The sequence below is a fragment of the Passer domesticus genome, chromosome W, assembly GCF_036417665.1.
Source record: "Passer domesticus isolate bPasDom1 chromosome W, bPasDom1.hap1, whole genome shotgun sequence".
In the NCBI taxonomy this organism is placed as follows: Eukaryota; Metazoa; Chordata; class Aves; order Passeriformes; family Passeridae; genus Passer; species Passer domesticus.
In genome coordinates, this window is record NC_087511.1 from 3,687,362 (window position 1) to 3,705,661 (window position 18,300).

General features: G+C 43.3%; 1 protein-coding gene across 2 annotated transcripts; it reads right to left on the reverse strand.

Moving 5' to 3' along the window:
• Window positions 1–17: 17 nt before the first annotated feature.
• Window positions 18–14,765, reverse strand: LOC135289142 (uncharacterized). 2 transcript variants are annotated; one of them, XM_064402537.1, is made up of 4 exons: window positions 14,399–14,765; window positions 9,824–13,562; window positions 5,312–5,492; window positions 18–3,466 (listed from the first exon to the last, which is right to left on the reverse strand). In XM_064402537.1, the coding sequence occupies exon 4, from the start codon at window positions 3,252–3,254 to the stop codon at window positions 2,253–2,255; it is 1,002 nt and encodes a 333-aa protein (XP_064258607.1). In that variant the 5' UTR covers window positions 3,255–3,466; window positions 5,312–5,492; window positions 9,824–13,562; window positions 14,399–14,765; the 3' UTR covers window positions 18–2,252. The 2 variants fall into 2 exon arrangements, with proteins under 2 accessions (XP_064258607.1, XP_064258608.1); XM_064402538.1 differs by lacking the exon at window positions 14,399–14,765 and having other exon boundaries at window positions 9,691–9,828.
• Between the last annotated feature and the right edge of the window lie 3,535 nt (window positions 14,766–18,300).

Sequence of the window (18,300 nt, forward strand, 5' to 3'; positions counted from 1 at the left end):
AAGGGATAAAAGGGCTTAATATCCAGCGCTGTGATGTTTGGCAATACTCCAAAAACACACGGTTAGCTTAAAAAAATGTTCTTATATATGGTTACGTGAGTTACATGCATATTCATGAGAGTTTATACATATTCAAACATTCCTGTGAGTTTAGATGTTCTCGGAATTCTTTTGCTTGGTTTTAACTCTTGACATGTCTTCATGCTATCTTGTAGATTAAATCAATATATTTTATTTCTTCTCGTGGTTCTATTGAAACACAGTAAATGACTCCACAACCAAAAGTTGTAAAGTAGGTATGTATTTTATTCAGCCCTGGACACAGAGGGAGAGCATCTTCCCAAATCCTGCGTGCCTCAACATTCAGAATTCCTCTATTTATTCACAAAGATCATGCATATTCTATAACGTCTATACATATTCAGTATCTATCCCCGCCTATTCTCCGCATGGTATGGAAGTTAGCTGAGGCTGAGCACTTTATCCTTTTTATTGAGTCGGTGGTCTTTAAGTAAGTCTGGGGGCCTGAAAAGATGAAGGCTCAAAGTCTTCATCACTGTTGAACTTTCGAACTCCAGTGCCTTCACATACGCAGTTTCTCTCTACTTAGTATTTTCTGGCAAGCTCAGCAGTTTTTTATCAGTGAGCTCAGCAGAATTTTAATATGTAACAGGTATCCTTTGGAGGTCCCCTATCGCAGTCCCGTACGAATATAATAATGCATACCATATGTTCACATATATATTGCCTAAACTATTCTAAATTCCCTATTAACCCTTAAATCCCTTGTTTCAATCCCCCCTTTTCTATAAAATAGTAAATTCTTTTACTTGATACCAAACTCCCTTTCTCCATTTTTATGGTATGCATCTCTCAATGCTTTACCATGTACTGCAGGCGATGAGGTTAATATTGCTATTCGTTGCAACATTCTCCAGTTCCAAATAAGCATCACAATGGACAAAACCATACTTGTGCCAATCAAGATCAATAACACAATGGTTGGATGAACTAGTGCATTAAGGAACCCAGTCCCTGTTGGTGACCATCCAAAAATTGTATCCCACCCATGGTGAGATGTGTCTGCTTCCAATCTCTTAAAGACTCTTTGTATGGCTTCTGTGTCATGATGTATGGTAATCAGTCTTCCTTCCCACGTCTCTAATTTCTTTGAGAATTTTCTTCAGTTCCTCATGTTTTAATCGCTGCTTAACCAAGGTTAGATTCATCCCTATAGGCACAGGCGATATTTCCTGTACAGTAGTCAAATTTGCCTTTATATATTGATAGGATATCACGGGCGCTCAATAGGAAAAATCGCATCCCTCAATTCTGACAAAATTACAAATGCATAAATTGGATTGGGTTTTGTTTATGATTAGCTCATCCAACACTATTGTGGGGCATGATGTCCTGAGACATACACAGCCCTGGCCTATGTACACAAGTAACGTTGTTTGGTTGACTGAGTGAACTTCAAAGTGACAAATGCTCTGCTGTGTATCCAGGCAAATATCTTGATCACTATTTAGATTCCCTTCACATATGAACCCTAGTTATTTCCTCATGGCACAAGACTCTATAGTAATAGTTTTCCATTTCCCTTCAACTTCTCGTGCCCACATCCTATGTTCAGAAGGATATAAAATGGTTCCCTCGTGGTTTAGTCCTAAGGCAACTACTGGATGTATCAGACTCACTGACATATTATGTATGGTTAAAACAAAGGCAGTTACCATGCTTGTCACAGGATCTTAGGTGAAATTAACCGGAACCCACCATGACTGGAGTTCTCTCTCTAAATCAGAGGCATGATCCCAAATAATTTTGCGAATCTCAGCGGGGAATGTGCCCTCACTACCTTTCCTAATAATTGAGGCAGCGACTGACTGCATCCATGTTGAGGTGAACACTCCATGTGTGGAGACACGAGGCTTGATTCCATTTTCAGAAGGGTGATTTATTATCTTATATATTAAAATACTACATAAAAACTATACTAAAAGAACAGAGAGAAAAGAATGATCAGAAGGCTACAAAGAACAAGAATATAATAGAATGTATAACAAAATCTTGTGACCGCTCACAGCCTTGGCACAGGTGGCTGTGATTGGTCATCAATTGAAAACAATCCACATGAACCAATGGAAGATGCACCTGTTGCATTCCACAGCAACAGATAGTTCTTGTTTACATTTCTTTCCTGGGGGTCCCAGCTCCTCAGGAGGGAAAAATCCTGGCAAAAGGATTTTTCATAAAATATCATAGTTACACATCCATAATTGTGCTTGTACACATCCAAGGGCCAGGGACATATTTTTACTAGCTGCTCCCATGGCATTTACTATTAGGCCATGGTCTTGTTCTTCTAGGCCTTTCCATTCTGGTAATATTTTAGACAGTTTCCACTGACTAGTACCCAATGCTAGTAGAGAAGATTGTAAGGGTTGTTGTAATTTAACTATGTCACTGCCAGTTGCAGTCAATTTGTTCATTATTACCTCTGAGTCTATTGTATTCAAAATCCCCAATCCTGTTCCTAGTATCCCTGTAAGTTCTCTTTTCTGCCTAAAAGTATCAGGTGGGTGCTTCTTCAACCAAGTGCTCCTGTCCATGAAGGAAGTTTTAAGAAAGGGGGTGCATTCTGATTGAATAGCAGAAGCATTCACTTGCTTCTCCACCTCTACTCGTTTCAAGGACCATTCCGGATTCAGCAACAGTCTTTGGATCCCTACCTTCTTGACAGCATATGGTCCAACTTTAGTAACTATAGGCTGGATTACCTTCCCTGGAGTAGTTTGAGCTAGAGTAACTGTAGGTTCCTCTGGTCTTTGGGTTGGCGGATTTATTTCCTCACCCTCGTCTTGGGGATCAACACAATCCCGAGTAATGTTATAATCCACCCTATAACCTTTAACTGCACCCCCCTGTATTTCAAGTCTAAATGCAGGACAATTAGATAAGCATGTTTCACAACATTCAGAATCAATTCTGAATAACTCCATAGGTTTCTGGCAAGACCCATGATATCCAATCTGAACAAATGCATATTCACAGCCCCAAACATTTCTCCCTTCCCAGACCTTAGCATTTGTAACTTTCATAATTTCAGACAACATTTTATGGGAGTGCACGTCATAGGCTTTTCCTCGACAAACATGCCTCTCAGTGATATGGTACAAAAGTGGTTTTTCATTAGCTTCAGTTACAGTCATGGCTATGGTTGTGAGAGATATAATTGTCCAGGCTAACATTTCTACCCAGAGTCTATTTATCTTTCCCAGGTAAATTTCAGTTTCAGTTCATTATCACCCAATGTTACTTTCCAAGGGACTCCAGGAGCCTTCTTCACTTGCGTATGATGGATCCAAGCATTCTGTTCTTTAATCTTAATTGCAGTGAACATGGTGAGCAATACCTGGAATGGTCCTTCCCACTGTGGTTCCAGGGTTTTCTCTGTAAGAGACTTAACATAAACATAATCTCTAGGCTGTATGTTATGCACTGGCCCATCTAACCCCCTGCTCCGAGTTCCAGCCACGTTTTTCGATTTTTCTGAGTTGTTTACTCAGAGCTACCAAATAGGACGTCATTGTCTCTTCTCCAACTTGGGCAGACATTCCCTTTGATACCCCATACGGTCTCCCATAAAGCATTTCAAAGGGTGTAGCAGGCACAGAGCCTGCACGGCCTCCTTGGCGATCAGAGGCCTGAGCTAGGAAATGCCAAAGTCAGAGCATGACTAAGGCTTTAGAAGCCCCTCTCTTCCGTCTTTCGGACCCTGCTTATCTCCCTGTAAATCCATAGGTCACTTTCCCCTGACCCTTACTATTGGACAGTTTTCAAAACCCCTGTAGGGTATAAAAACCCCTAATTCTGCCCGGTTCGGCAGAAGAGCTGTCACTGGACCCTTCGCGGAGACCCGAATAAAAGAACCCTGCGGAACCCATACAGCACTTCTCTCTCTCTCTCTCTGCGTCTGCTGCGGCGGCACCTAGGGCTGCAGCTTGCAAGCTAAAAGAGCTGAAATCACTAAAGAGCTGGCTGCAAATCACTATAGCTTGCCTAGGTTGCCTGAGCGCCCCCCCCCCCCCCCCCCCCCCAGCTATCCTGGCTGGCCGGCATTACCCTGAGGGTAATAGCCCCGCCATGAAAGGGGCTTAACTTTTCTTTAGTTCTTGGCTTAGTATGAATTCGCAACAATGCTAATGGGAGAGATTGGGGCCAGGACAAATTAGCTTCTTACCCTAGCCTCACAATTTGCTGTTTAATTAGATGATTCATTTTCTCTACTTGGCCACTCAACTGAGGATGGTATGGAGTGTGGAGTTCCCAATCTATACCCAAGTGGCGACTAACTTGCTGTACTATCTTAGAGATAAAATGAGGTCCTCTATCTGAGGATATTGTGGCTGAAACCCCGAAGTGTGGTATTATTTCCTGCAGCAGTGTTTTAGTTACCTCCCTGTCTTTCGCTGTTCTGGTGGGGAAAGCTTCTGGCCATACTGAAAATATGTCCGTCAATACCAGCAAATATCTATACCCCCCTTTTCTTGGGAGTTCTGAAAAATCAATTTGCCATTGCTGCCCAGGTCCCTGACCTCTTCCAATCTGACCAAGTTTTGGTTTGGGAGTATTTTTAGGATTAGTCTGGAGACAAAGATCACACTGCCGGGTCACTTGAGTGACAGTGGCATATAGATTTCTGGCAGTAATCTTTTCAGCTAGATAGTTGTACAGATCATCCACTCCCCAGTGTGTCTTTTTGTGTTCCTGTTACTAGGGACCATAATATGTGAGAAGGGATAACCAGTTTCCCTTCTGCAGTTACAGCCCATCCTTCCTGGTTATATGTTCCCCCTAGATCCTCAATTAATTCCTTCTCTTTCTTATTGTATAATGGCTTACCTTCAGGGACTATCTGTCCATCTGGAATCAAGGCTGCTTCAACTATTACCTCACCTTTTGCTGCTTCTTTTGCCTCTCTGTCTGCCAGTTCATTTCCTTCCTCTAATTCTGAGCTCACCTTTTGATGTGCCTTAATGTGCATAATTACTACCTTTTCAAGCATCTGGACTGCTTCCAGCAGTCATATTATTTCTTGTGCATGTTTGATGTTCTTTCCCTGTGAATTTAACAGTCCCCTTTCCTTCAAAATAGCTCCATGTGCACGCGCAACCCCAAATGCATATCTTGAGTCTGTGTAGATATTTATTTTTCTTCCTTTTGCCATTTCTAAGGCACAGATCAAGGAAATTAGCTCAGCTTTCTGTGCAGAGGTATCTGTGGGTGGAGGTCCAGATTCTATTACCTTCTTGCTGGTGGTAACTGCATACCCAGCATGTCGTTTCCCACTGATGACATAGCTACTTCCATCAGTAAACCAGGTTTCTGTGTCATCAAAAGGGGTGTCCTTCAGGTCTGGGCAGATGGAGTAGGTGGCTTCAGTGGTTTCCAGACAATCATGATGCACTGGCTCCCCTTGGTTTCCACTGAGGAAAGAAGATGGATTGACAATATTAGTTACCACTATTTCCACATCATCTTGTTCTACTATGATGGCCTGGTATTTCAGAAACCTTTGTAGGGAAAGCCAGTGTCCTCCTTTCACTTCTAACACTGCAGACACTGTGTGAGACACCAGGACTGTCATTTTCTGGCCCAAGGTGAATTTATGTGCTTCTTGGATATTTATCACCACTGCTGCTACAGCTCTGAGGCATCCCGGCCATCCCTTGGCCACTGCATCTAGCTGCTTGGAAAAGTAGGCAACTGCCCTTCGGTATGGGCCTGAGTTTTGTGCCAGTATCCGCAGGGCAAACCCCTGTTTTTAATGGGAAAACAGAAAGAATGTTTTACTCATGTCAGGAAGTCCTAGGGCTGGGGCCAACATAAGAGCTTCCTTTAGCTGGGAGAAAGCTCGAGTGGCCTCCTTGGTCCACTGGAGATCTTTATTCCCTTTTGCTATAAGTTCATACAGAGGTTTAACAAGAAACCCATAGTTGTAGATCCACAATTTACACCTTCCCGTCATTCCCAAAAAGGTTCGCAGTTCCTTTATTGTCTGGGGTTGTGGGGTCTGGCATATTGCTTCTTTACAGTCTTGCCCTAAAGTTCATTGTCTGGCACTAATTTCGTACCCTAGATAAATCACCTTTTGCTTTACCACCTGAGCCTTTTTCTTTGATACTCTGTACCCTTGTAGTCCCAAAATGTTTAAGAGACTCATCATCCAAGCTACACATGCTTCTTCTGTTTGGGTGGCTATTAGGAGATAGTCTACGTACTGCAGTAGCTTTCCTTCTTCTGATGGGGCCTCCCAGGCTTCTAAATCCTGTGCGAGTTGTTCTCCAAACAGGGTAGGTGAGTTTTTAAAGCCTTGGGGGAGCACTGTCTATGTGAGCAGGGTTTTACATCCACTTCTAGGGTTCTCCTATTCAAATGCAAAAATTTTCTGACTGGCTTCGTGGAGAGGGAGGCAAAAGAAGGCATCTTTCAAGTCTAAAACAGTGAACCAGGTTAGTTCTGGTGTTAAACATGTCAATAGGGTATATGGGTTTGCTACCACTGGGTAAAGATCCTCAGTTATTTTGCTGACAGCTCGTAGGTCCTGCACATTGTTTTAGTAATCCTTGTTGTAAAAAATTTTCAATCACTGGCCTGATTCCTTCCTGTTGCGGTGGATGCTCTAAGTGTGAGGACACGAGGCTTGACTCCATTTTTCTCAGAAGGCTGATTTATTATGTTATATATTATACTAAAATACTACATTAAAACTATACTAAAAGAACAGAGAGAGAAGATGATCAGAAGGCTACAAAGAACAAGAATAGAATAGAATGCATAACAAAATCTTGTGACTGCTCACAGCCTTGGCACAGGTGGCTGTGATTGGTCATCAATTGAAAACAATCCACATGGACCAATGGAAGATGCACCTGTTGCATTCCACAGCAGCAGATAGTTATTGTTTACATTTCTTTCCTGAGGCTCTCAGCTCCTCAGGAGGGGAAAAATCCTAGCAGAGGATTTTTCATAAAATATCATGGCTACACCTTCCCTGTCCTCTTTTGTTAAAGGGTACTGTTTAATCCTGACTGGTTGTTTTCCTTCCTTAAGGTTAATTACTATAGGAGGTGTGTTTTTTGCTCTTCCTGGCACATTAGAGGCCCATACCCCAGGGAACACCTGATTGACAATTTCCTCACTGATTTCTCCCTCAGTCTCGGTGGTTGCTAGTATTAAACTTAACACTTCTACATATTGTTGATCATTTACCTCCAGAGTAATCTCTACATCCCTAAAGACAATGGTCGCTTGTAATTGTTCCAATAAATCTCTCCCCAGAAGAGCTGTTGGAGAATTGGACAGATATAAAAATTTGTGAGTCCCCCATTGTTTCCCAAATTTATACTTTAGAGGTTTACAAAAATAAGCCTTTTCAGATTGGCCAGTGGCTCCTTGTACCATAATATAAACCTTTCCCACGGACACCAGGATTTTATTCAATACTGAGAATATTGATCCTGTATCAGCTAAGAATTTTACCCTCTTTTCTTCTTCCCCCAGCCTCATCATTATAACATGGGGATCCTCTGGGGTAGGATCTCCCGGTCCTCTTCAATCCTTTTTGATACCAGCAACCATTCCTCTTCCCTTGTCCCTCCTCCCTTTAGGACATTCATTTTTCCAGTGCCCAAATTCTTTTCACAATGCCCATTGATCTTTGCCCAGTCGGAATGTACCTCCCTGGTTTCGCCAACCTTTTCTTCCTCCACCTTTCTCTGCTCTTACTACTGCCATAAATTTTTTCATATCCTGCTTATATGCTTCCTCTCTATTACTATATAGTCTCCATGTCTCATCTACTAATTTTTCTAGGTTTCTTATGTCAGGCCCTTTTAATTTCTGAAGTTTGCGCCTAATATCCACTGTAGATTGACCCAGAAATAAATGTACTAATTGTTGAATTCTCACATCCTCTCTAGGATCTAGAGTTGTATAGCGGCGCATTGTGTCTTTCAATCATTCCAAAAACTCAGATGGTGATTTAGAGGGACCCTGTCTAACATTATATAACTCTGACCAATTTATGGTCTTAGGTATTGCTTGTTCTATCCCTTTTGCTATCCATTCCTGATAACCTTCTAGCTTTTTCATGTCTTCTGGTCTGCTTGGTTTCCAATCTGGCTTCTGAAGGGGGAAATAGTCCTTTACATCTTCCCGCTTGTCCTTATAATGCTCCCCTGCTAGACCCTCTGCCATTCTTAAAACTAATCATTTTTCTGTCTCAGTTAGTGACTCCAGCAATAACTGCATATCAGACCAGTCTGGGTTATGTTGTTTAATCATATATCGCAACCGCTGTGCTGTAGCTGCTGGGTAGTGTTTAGCAACCCTTTGCCATGATTCTAAATCAATACTTGAAAAGGGTGCTTTGACTATCACTGGCCCTCCATCTGGCCCTACTGCCTCTCGCAGAGGTGCTATCACAACCTGTTGTCTAGTCCGGGATGATACCAGACTGATAGGGGGTGATCTGCTAGGAGATTATTTACTATGGGATGCCCTCCTAGGGGGTGAGCTACTAGGGGATGATCTGCTAGGAGGTAATCTACTACGGGATGCTCTACTAGGGGGTGAGCTGGCCTCTAGATCTGCATCCCTTTCTTCCTCTTCCTCCCTCTGTCTCTTAGGAGGTGGTATCAATAGATCTAATGGGTCTTGGTCCTGAGCTTCAGCTCGGTATACCTTGTCTGATTTTACACATCTCTGCCCAATTCTACAGGATGAGCAGCATTTTTTTACTTTCTTTGCTTTATAATCTTTCTCTAAAGCTAACACCAGGGGGTCATGAGGTGTCCTAATCCCGCAATCTCTCTGCCATTCAGGATGATCTCAGAGAGAGAAAAATATATTGCAGTACGAGACTTCACTCCACTTGCCCTCTCTCCTTAAGAATAACATTAATTGCAGCAGAGTATTATAATCTAATGTCCCTGTGGGTGGCCACTTTACATTTTCATCCAGCCTACATGGAGGCCACCACTGACTACAGTACTTAATCAGAGTGGACTTATTTTCAGTACCCCCCTTCCCTGCAACTTCTTTCCAATGTGCTAAAACACAGCCCAATGGGCTAGCTTTAGGAACTTCTATGCTCTGCCCAGATCCCATGATCACAAAATTCACACACTGCTGCGATTATAACTTTTGACACGAGATGACAGTGTTGTATCACAAATGAACTAAGAGGCTATTTTCTTATTGTAATTATAGCTTTTAACACAAGATGGCAATACTGCCTCAAAAGACAACAGCGATAGTCCAAAGAGACAGTATAATAAAACAACTGTAAAACTACACTAAAGCAACAATAACACAACAACAAGGCAGCAATTTAAGCAACCACAAAGCAACAGTAAAGATCTACTCTGCCTTCTTTTCTCAGCATACAAACACAAACTTAACACGCTCAAATGCCAAACACATCACGATTATTCACACTTTCTATTAACAAACACTATAGTCACTGGCAACACAATCCATACAATACTCCTGCCTTCTTTCACCCAAGGACTAAATCGGGGTAGATGATTCTCCCCACTTTCCGCTCACCCTGCCCCCAGGACACATCTCACTCACTCCCACTTCCACCACCCTCACAATGTCCTGACTCAAGCACACTACCTCTAGCTCCGATAATGCAGGAGCAGGAATCCACTCGATCCGCACTCTAGGATTGCTTTCTGGCTGCCCTATCAGTCAGCAAATTCCTTCACCAGCTGTACAATCAGCCAGCAGCCTGCAAGCTTTTACCTACCTAGGTACTATGTTGCACGCAGGATGTCTCCTGTGATTTATCAACAGTCCTCCAACCTTGAGTACGTACATCTTACAACCCCATTAAAGTTGATATGTACTGTTTGATCCGCATGCCAGTGGCTCTTATCTGTAGCTGCAGTAAGCTAGCCAAGGTCATGGAGTCCTCCTCCAGGAAATAGTCCCGAGGTGCGCTGTGGATTCCTCCATTTCTTAGCCCGAATCTGCAGACAGACAGAACTCTCCTGGCTGGCTCTCGCCGAAATGAAACACGGTAAATGACTCCACAACCAAAGGTTGTAAAGTAGGTATGTATTTTATTCAGCCCTGGACGCAGAGGGAGAGCATCTTCCCAAATCCTGCGTGCCTCAACATTCAGAATTCCTCTATTTATTCACAAAGATCATGCATATTCTATAACGTCTATACATATTCAGTATCTATCCCCGCCTATTCTCCGCATGGTATGGAAGTTAGCTGAGGCTGAGCACTTTATCCTTTTTATTGAGTCGGTGGTCTTTAAGTAAGTCTGGGGGCCTGAAAAGATGAAGGCTCAAAGTCTTCATCACTGTTGAACTTTCGAACTCCAGTGCCTTCACATACGCAGTTTCTCTCTACTTAGTATTTTCTGGCAAGCTCAGCAGTTTTTTATCAGTGAGCTCAGCAGAATTTTAATATGTAACAGGTATCCTTTGGAGGTCCCCTATCGCAGTCCCGTACGAATATAATAATGCATACCATATGTTCACATATATATATTACCTAAACTATTCTAAATTCCCTATTAACCCTTAAATCCCTTGTTTCACTATCCTGTTGTTATTACACTCCCTGATAAGAGTAAGAGTTAACAAATTCTTCCCTGGGTGTTCTGTTTTTTGTCACTACTATCTTATCTGAATTATAAGATAGTCCACAAATGTGAGAAACCACACAATTATTTTACACCATTCTCTGAGTGACTTACAAGACTAAAAGCATTTTAACATTACATAGTCTGTATTTTAATATTATGCTAAGGCCTAAGATATGTTTCTTACACTAATATAAGCTATATGGTGCATAAATAAGCTGTCAGAATATACTATACCAAAATGCAGTTAAAAGGAATTACAAATTGTACTATATCAAAATCTTTGTGATCAATAATAAATTGCAAAAGCCAGTACATAAATGTGAAAGGCAATAAACATATTAGTCATTTATAACATCCTGGTGATCCTGCCTCTGCACTCCCTGAGTTCAGAGACCCGGTGTTGCGGTGGATGCTCCAAGTGTGGGGACACGAGGCTTGACTCCATTTTTCTCAGAAGGCTGATTTATTATGTTATATATTATACTAAAATACTACATTAAAACTATACTAAAAGAACAGAGAGAGAAGATGATCAGAAGGCTACAAAGAACAAGAATAGAATAGAATGCATAACAAAATCTTGTGACTGCTCACAGCCTTGGCACAGGTGGCTGTGATTGGTCATCAATTGAAAACAATCCACATGGACCAATGGAAGATGCACCTGTTGCATTCCACAGCAGCAGATAGTTATTGTTTACATTTCTTTCCTGAGGCTCTCAGCTCCTCAGGAGGGGAAAAATCCTAGCAAAGGATTTTTCATAAAATATCATGCTACACTTCACCCTTTTAAATGTATTAAATTAAATAGAAAAAAAGAATGTTTGTAATTTCTTCTACTGGGCCCTTGCAGAAGAGAGAACAAACATTTCTTGAGGTTCATCTGCTACCAATCAAAACCTCATTCAACTGCTGATGTGGAATGGTCAGGGAAATTCTTCACCTGTAAAACATTCAGAGAAATTCTTCACCTGTAGAACATCAAATTCTATCATATCACTAAAACAATCTTACAATATAAGAAAATGCAAAAAACTCATGCAAAGAAAGTTCATTTTTTCAAGTCCAAACAGCTGAATTTCAGGACAGAGTCCATGGACTGAAGATGTTCCTCTTTGACATCTCTGGAAGTCCCTTTTGGTCCTGAAACAGGCTTGCAGAATTCTGAAACAAAGAACTGCTAAAGAGAATGAACAAGAATTATCAAACAATTCATTGACAGTCACCAAACAATTCAGAGAGAAAATTCTGGAATGCCCTGGCCACAGCCCTTCACTGAACTACTTGGGCTGAGGCTAATTTTTGGCTTTTCAATGCTTTTGAGCTGCTAGCTCTTTCCACTTTTCTTTCTTAATTTTTTTCTTTTTTTTTTTTTTCTTACAAAAGAAGAGCAGGAGTAGCAGAGGGTCTCCAGGACCCTTCAGTGACCCTGGTCCTGGTGGGCGGACCAGGGAACCCAGACCTGGCCCACAGAACGGTGGCCCAGGTCCGGGCAGGGAGCTGAAAGCTCCCAAACCCAACACTGGACGGGGCGGTGGCCCCGGCCCAGGGAAATGAGCCAAACGGCCCAGAACCAGCCTGTGAGGCGGGCTCTGTGTGCTCACAACCTGACAGGACCATGCTGCCAGTGTCTTCAGAGCAAAAGTGACCAAACGCTTCCTCCCCCCAGCAGCACTGGTGCAGGCCGGCAGCTGGGGAAGAGATTTCTCAGGAATTGTCATCCCAGATCTGGGGGACTCTTGTCCCCAGAGCAAGCGAGCAATGCTTGCTTTGCACTGTTTCTCTTGCTCTTGCAAGGCAAACGCCACTGCTCCTGCCTTCTGCCCCTCGACACCAGCCCCATCCCTTCTGGCCTGGGGACCAGAGGCAGAACTTCCAGAAGCCACCTCCCCCACGCCCCTGGGGCGCATGGGGGAAGGCAGGCACTCCAACCCCCGGGGAGAAGCCCCCGACCACACACGAAATTACCCACGAACCACACTGAGTCTGAAAACAGGCAGCCAAACTGCATCCGCAGTCAGCTGGCGAGCCATGCCCCCTCCATGGAAGGACAGGCTGTTCGCAGGGTCTGATGCGAAGGACGTAGCTCCGGAAGGCACCAGGACAGTTGGAGTGGGCGGTGAGGGCGCCACAGGCGATGGTGTCGGCTCTTGAGACGGTCCCGTGGGCTCAGCACCATTCTCGGCATGCTCTTGCACTGTGGTCATGTCGGCAGCGAGCAGTGAGACCTGCACGGGGGGCAGGGGTGCATCCCCCGCTGGGCTGGGCGCGGCAGCCGAGTCTCCTCCAGGGTCTGGACACTGCAGCGCAGGCGCAGCCATTGAAGCCGGCAGAGCTGGCCCAGGTGGCGGTGGGGCTGCGGGCGGAGCTGCGGGGTCCGGTGCCTCCCACGGGGCTGGCTGAGGTGCAGCCGCGGGGACTGAAATGAATGGGCAGGAGATCTTTCTCCTTTTTATTGCCTTTATTAAAAAGAATCAGCTCAGGTGGGGAGAAATCGACGGGTTGTGCCCACGGCGCCATTGCTCCCAGGAGTGGCACGGAGGAGGAGGGTGATGCAGCTTTGTCCGCTGGTCTGCAGACAGAGCTGGGGATTCCGTCCTCACGAGAGATTAGGAGATTCCATCTTTTCGGTCCAACACCTCGGGTCCTCTCTCCAGTCAACATCTTTTCAGGTTAGGGTGAGAAGCAAAAAGGATCCAAGCAGGCACTGGACTACGCTCCCATCTTTAGACATCACCTAGGTCTCCTAGTTCTATGTTGGCTCGTTGATTTTAGGGGTTTTCCTGGAAAACTGCAAAATTTGGTGCAATGCGTTTCTCATCTGCATATTAGCTCTGATGCCACTCCCATTCGCCTGGTACCTGCAGGGTCCTGGTGTCATTCCCTGGCAAGCATCAGGGGGACAATGGTTAATCACCAACCATTAACAGGTAATTGAAGAAGAACTCTTAACAATGAAGCTAACAGCAATTGGTCCAACTTATTTTAACTCTGCAACCTTAAAAAAATAGATAAGTTTTTATTCATAACAGGGACCGGCACCTCCCGCGGGGCTGGCCAGGGCAGGATCGGTCCACGCCCTCCCGGAGTGGGGGGAGTGGAGAATGCCACAGTGAAGCAGGCAGGGCTGGCCCGGAAAGCAGCGGGGCCGGTCCCCATCCCCCCCCAAGAGAAAGAGCGGGGGGGAAGGCAGCTCTGTCTCTGCATGCTCCAAGGGAGCAGAGGAAAACTTTTGTTCAGCCGTGGGCGATGCGGGGGAGGGCTGGGAACCGGCGGTTCGTCTTGTTCGAGAGGTTCCTCTCGTGCTGGGCCTGATGGAAATGGGGCGCGGCCGCACCACCGAGCCACAAGCCCCCCCACAGCCTCTCTTCGTTTCAAAACAGGGAAGAGGCCTAGGTGCACTGCATACATTATCGGGAGTTTAACACTCTGGTCCTTTGTCTACTCAAAAGCAGACTCCATGAAATCCCAAAGATCTAAATCAAGGGAGTATACCACATTTGTAAAAAAATCTATGAAATTTTGCCCATCTGAAAAACTCATAATACAGTTTCTTCCACAAAATCATTCTGTCCTTGTGTCCCCATTTGTGCCAGAGTTTAATAACTTTCTCCTCTGACACAGTAAATGGAACCTGAGCTTCCGAAGGTACAGTTTGCCAACATTCCTCCCACCTTCTGCGAATGGCAGGATCTTCAGGAAGGGAAAAAATAACAGTACCTTTAGACAGTGTCCTTGTGGATCCAGCTGTGCAGCTCTGCTGCTCTGCGGTCTCTGGACACAATGTCCAGGAAACTCCAACAGGTTCTTCTGTTTGCCTTGGCTGTGAACTCTGACCATCTTCAGGGTCTTGGTTCTTCAGCATCCAGGCTAGATGGTCCACTCCTGGGGTGACTATCAATTCCACACGTCCGGAGGTCACCAATTGTTGCAGTGGATGCTCCAAGTGTGGGGACACGAGGCTTGACTCCATTTTTCTCAGAAGGCTGATTTATTATGTTATATATTATACTAAAATACTACATTAACACAATACTAAAAGAACAGAGAGAGAAGAACGATCAGAAGGCTACAAAGACCAAGAATAGAATAGAATGCATAACAAAAATCCTGTGACTGCTCACAGCCTTGGCACAGGTAGCTGTGATTGGTCATCAATTGAAAACAATCCACATGGACCAATGGAAGATGCACCTGTTGCATTCCACAGCAGCAGATAGTTATTGTTTACATTTCTTTCCTGAGGGCCTCAGCTCTCAGGAGGGGAAAAATCCTAGGAAAGGATTTTTCATAAAATATCATGCTACAACCCGGGGACTGGGCAGGGGAAGGTGATGTGCCATTAGGGCGACATTGTAATGCATATATTAAACATCCTTCTGATGTTTCTTAATCAGGGTATTTAGCTTTGCATTCCTGGGGTATATATGCTGCACAACTGCACAATACATTGCAGGTAGTGCTCTGCAACTTGAAAACATGTGGCAGCAATCAATTCAGTATAGTTCCTAATTCCTGATCTGGACCTAGAAATGCCTGGGAAATTCAAGTGTTAAACATGCATCATACAACAGAGGTACCCTTGGAGGATCCTGATCCTCCACAGCCACTGCTTTTGACAGAATCAGTCATAGGGTTGGTAGTATAGAAACACGTGCATGCATCTATCTGCATCACCATCCAAATCATATACATTGACTTAGAAAACACAGACATCACATACTACCTCAAAAAAATTTATATTAGGAGAAATAAGAGACAGATTAAGGTAGAAGTAGAGCTACATAGTCAGAAATTCATTATTCTTTTTTAAAACTACTTTGTAAGATACTTCTCACCAAACATGTAACAACTTCCTTTGCAAGAGCATCAGCATCAGTGGTGCAAGCAATATTGGCAGTATCAGCATAAGCAGGAACACTCAGGGTGCTAATGAAATCTCCACTTAAGATCAAACCTGCCCTGCATGAGGCTACTAGGGGCTGTAACCCTGCTGCTCTGATTCCTTAGGTAGCTTTAGTTATGCACTGCCAACAAATTACATCAACCTCCACAACCCAGCTGGCAATTTCTGGGGAAAAAAAATATCCAGAATCTGCATTTACAGAGGAGGATTTGCTTTGGAGGCAAAACTCCTGAAAGACACCTGGAGGATGGCACGCTGTTGCACAGGTGTTAGGACACAGCAATCAGGAAGAGGCAATGCAGTTTTAGACAGCATACAGAAAAGCATAGTGACACAGATCAGGGTAAGAGCATTCATCTCAGATTTGAGCTCCTTTCCATTTGTCACTTTTTTTGCAAAGAACAACTGAAGGAATTAGCAGGCAGGAGGCATTAAAAAATGACCCCTCCTCTCCTGATTCTCCTGCTTCTTCTTGAACTGATGCCTTGAGAAGGCTGGTCTAGAACAGAGGCTAAACTGAGTTAAAGAATAAAGTAGGTATTTATTAAAAGGCCTTAATGGATACACCTTGGGCAGTACAAGAGCCTGGCCAGGGCTACACCCAAGATGAACCCAAAATGATCACAAAGTGGACGACCAGTCATGAGGTCTCACACATATAACTTTTGGTCCATTAGCATATTGGAGTTAATTGTCCAATTACAGCTTCAGATTATGAAGTCACATCCTTCTTGTTTTCTCTCTTCAGTCTACCCTTGTTTATGCTCTTAGGCCTGAAACTTGTAATGGTTGTCCTTAGTCCCAAGCTAGAAAAGGAATTGTTTTGTCTACTTAGTCTGTGAAGAGAGCTTACCCACACTTAATATGGAGCTCAGAACTACACATGTAGCAAGAACAGAATCTGAAAAATATGAAAGCTAAAACTTAAGGCACAATTTCCCCCCTTTCTAATCAATGATAGAGACCTGTAGCTTACCTCTGCTGCTCCAGAGGGGCCCCTATAAATGTATGGCTGGCTATCATTGTGTTGCAGTTTAGGATTTTTCCCTTTGTTTATTTCTCTCATGGAATTTTGTCCCATCTGTTGCTAAAAAACTGTGAAAAACCCGTTCTCTCTCCTCTGAAAATTTTACAAGTTTATTAAAGGACAATAGGAGACGAGGACCGTACACCAAAGGTTATTACAGCTGGGTGCATCTTGGAACTGAGCCAAGATCACACCCTCACCTTCAGGGATACCCCTTAAATATCTTTTCCCTTACATCAACCTGTTGTATATTCATAGACTCTTATGCATATCCATAAACTAGTTTACATTTTCCAGGAACTATTTTACATGGCCCCTCCTTGGGTCCACCTTTTTAGAGCATGTGTGTTTCTTGGCTGTGATTTTGGCTCCTTCTCCTTATCACTTCTAGTTTGGGCCTTGGTCCATGCTTTCTTCAGACGGTGAGTGCTGATAGTTGGCGTATCTGTAGCAGGTGTTCTCACCCTATGTTCATTGGATGTTATCCCATCCAAGCAGTCATTTTAACACAAGCATAGTTATTTCACTACTATGTCTAAGCTTAATTAAGAACAGAAATAAAAACTATATCTTTATAACAGTTACTTTAACATCACACATATAAAATCCATTTTAATATTTGCAAAAAGCCGATATTATAATATGTATCTATAACAATCCCCCCTCTAATTCTTTATAAATCATTTGGCTTGAGCAATATTTCTTGTCCACTTGCATTCTTTGGACTATGCTGGTAATCAAATAGAAGAGGGGATTAAACAAGGAAGAAATATCCAAACAGTTGTAACACATAAAAGGAAGAAGCCTAATTTCTTCCACCATTCTATCCCCAATACACTACCCCAGCAGCCAGTTTTTAATATTGTTTCTCAATTTTGGACCGGTACCTGAGTTATTTTTCGGATATATTTTTCCAGGGTGACATCCCCGTTGTCATCTATTTTCAACAATCTGATATATTAAACTTTCCACAAACACCCCCTTCTTCAGCCAATAAATAGCCAACCTAGTCTGATACACTATAGATTTTGTTTGGCTTTGCTGACTTGATATCAATTCTAGTGCCTGAGCAGCTTTATTTATTATCATCTCTATAACTGCTTGGAGTCTTGTAATACGATTCATCGTATAACGTGTTAGATTGCTGTGCTGATTTTACCTTTTTGTTTACTAATTATTCTTTTTCTGTAGCTTGGACTATAATTAATCTTTCTCCTTTTGGACATTTAATTCCCCGTCGATTACCACTTTTTTCCTAAGTTTCTTGCAATCCAATATTTTCCCCCATTTTTCCTGCAGGTACTTAATTTGTATGGGTTATAGCAGTGACTGTTGATATGGGTGTGTGTAATAAAAGAGGAACTTTGGTTTCTTTCTATGTAATGCTTTAGGTAGCATTTGGGACACGATCTTGCCGGTATCCCAAAAGGGAAAAGAAAACACATGAGTGACAGAAACAGGAATGACAGAGGTCCAGTATGGCTTATACTCCCACCTTCCCTGCCTATGGGGTTGCAACCCATAGCAGGTGTATATGATCTTCTCGGTGGCGAGTACAGTGGTCAACCCAGGCATGCCCGCTTTTTCCCTTGTCACTTCATTTTTACTAATTTCCAGGCAAATCATTTTTGCCACTCCTTAACAGTGGTTTCCCACAGTTCCTCAGGTATCTCTCATTCAACAGGCACT

Coding starts and splice junctions, on each gene's coding strand:
- LOC135289142 (XM_064402537.1), bottom strand. CDS start 3,254: ATGTTAGCCTGGACAATTATATCTCTCACAACCATAGCCATGACTGTA.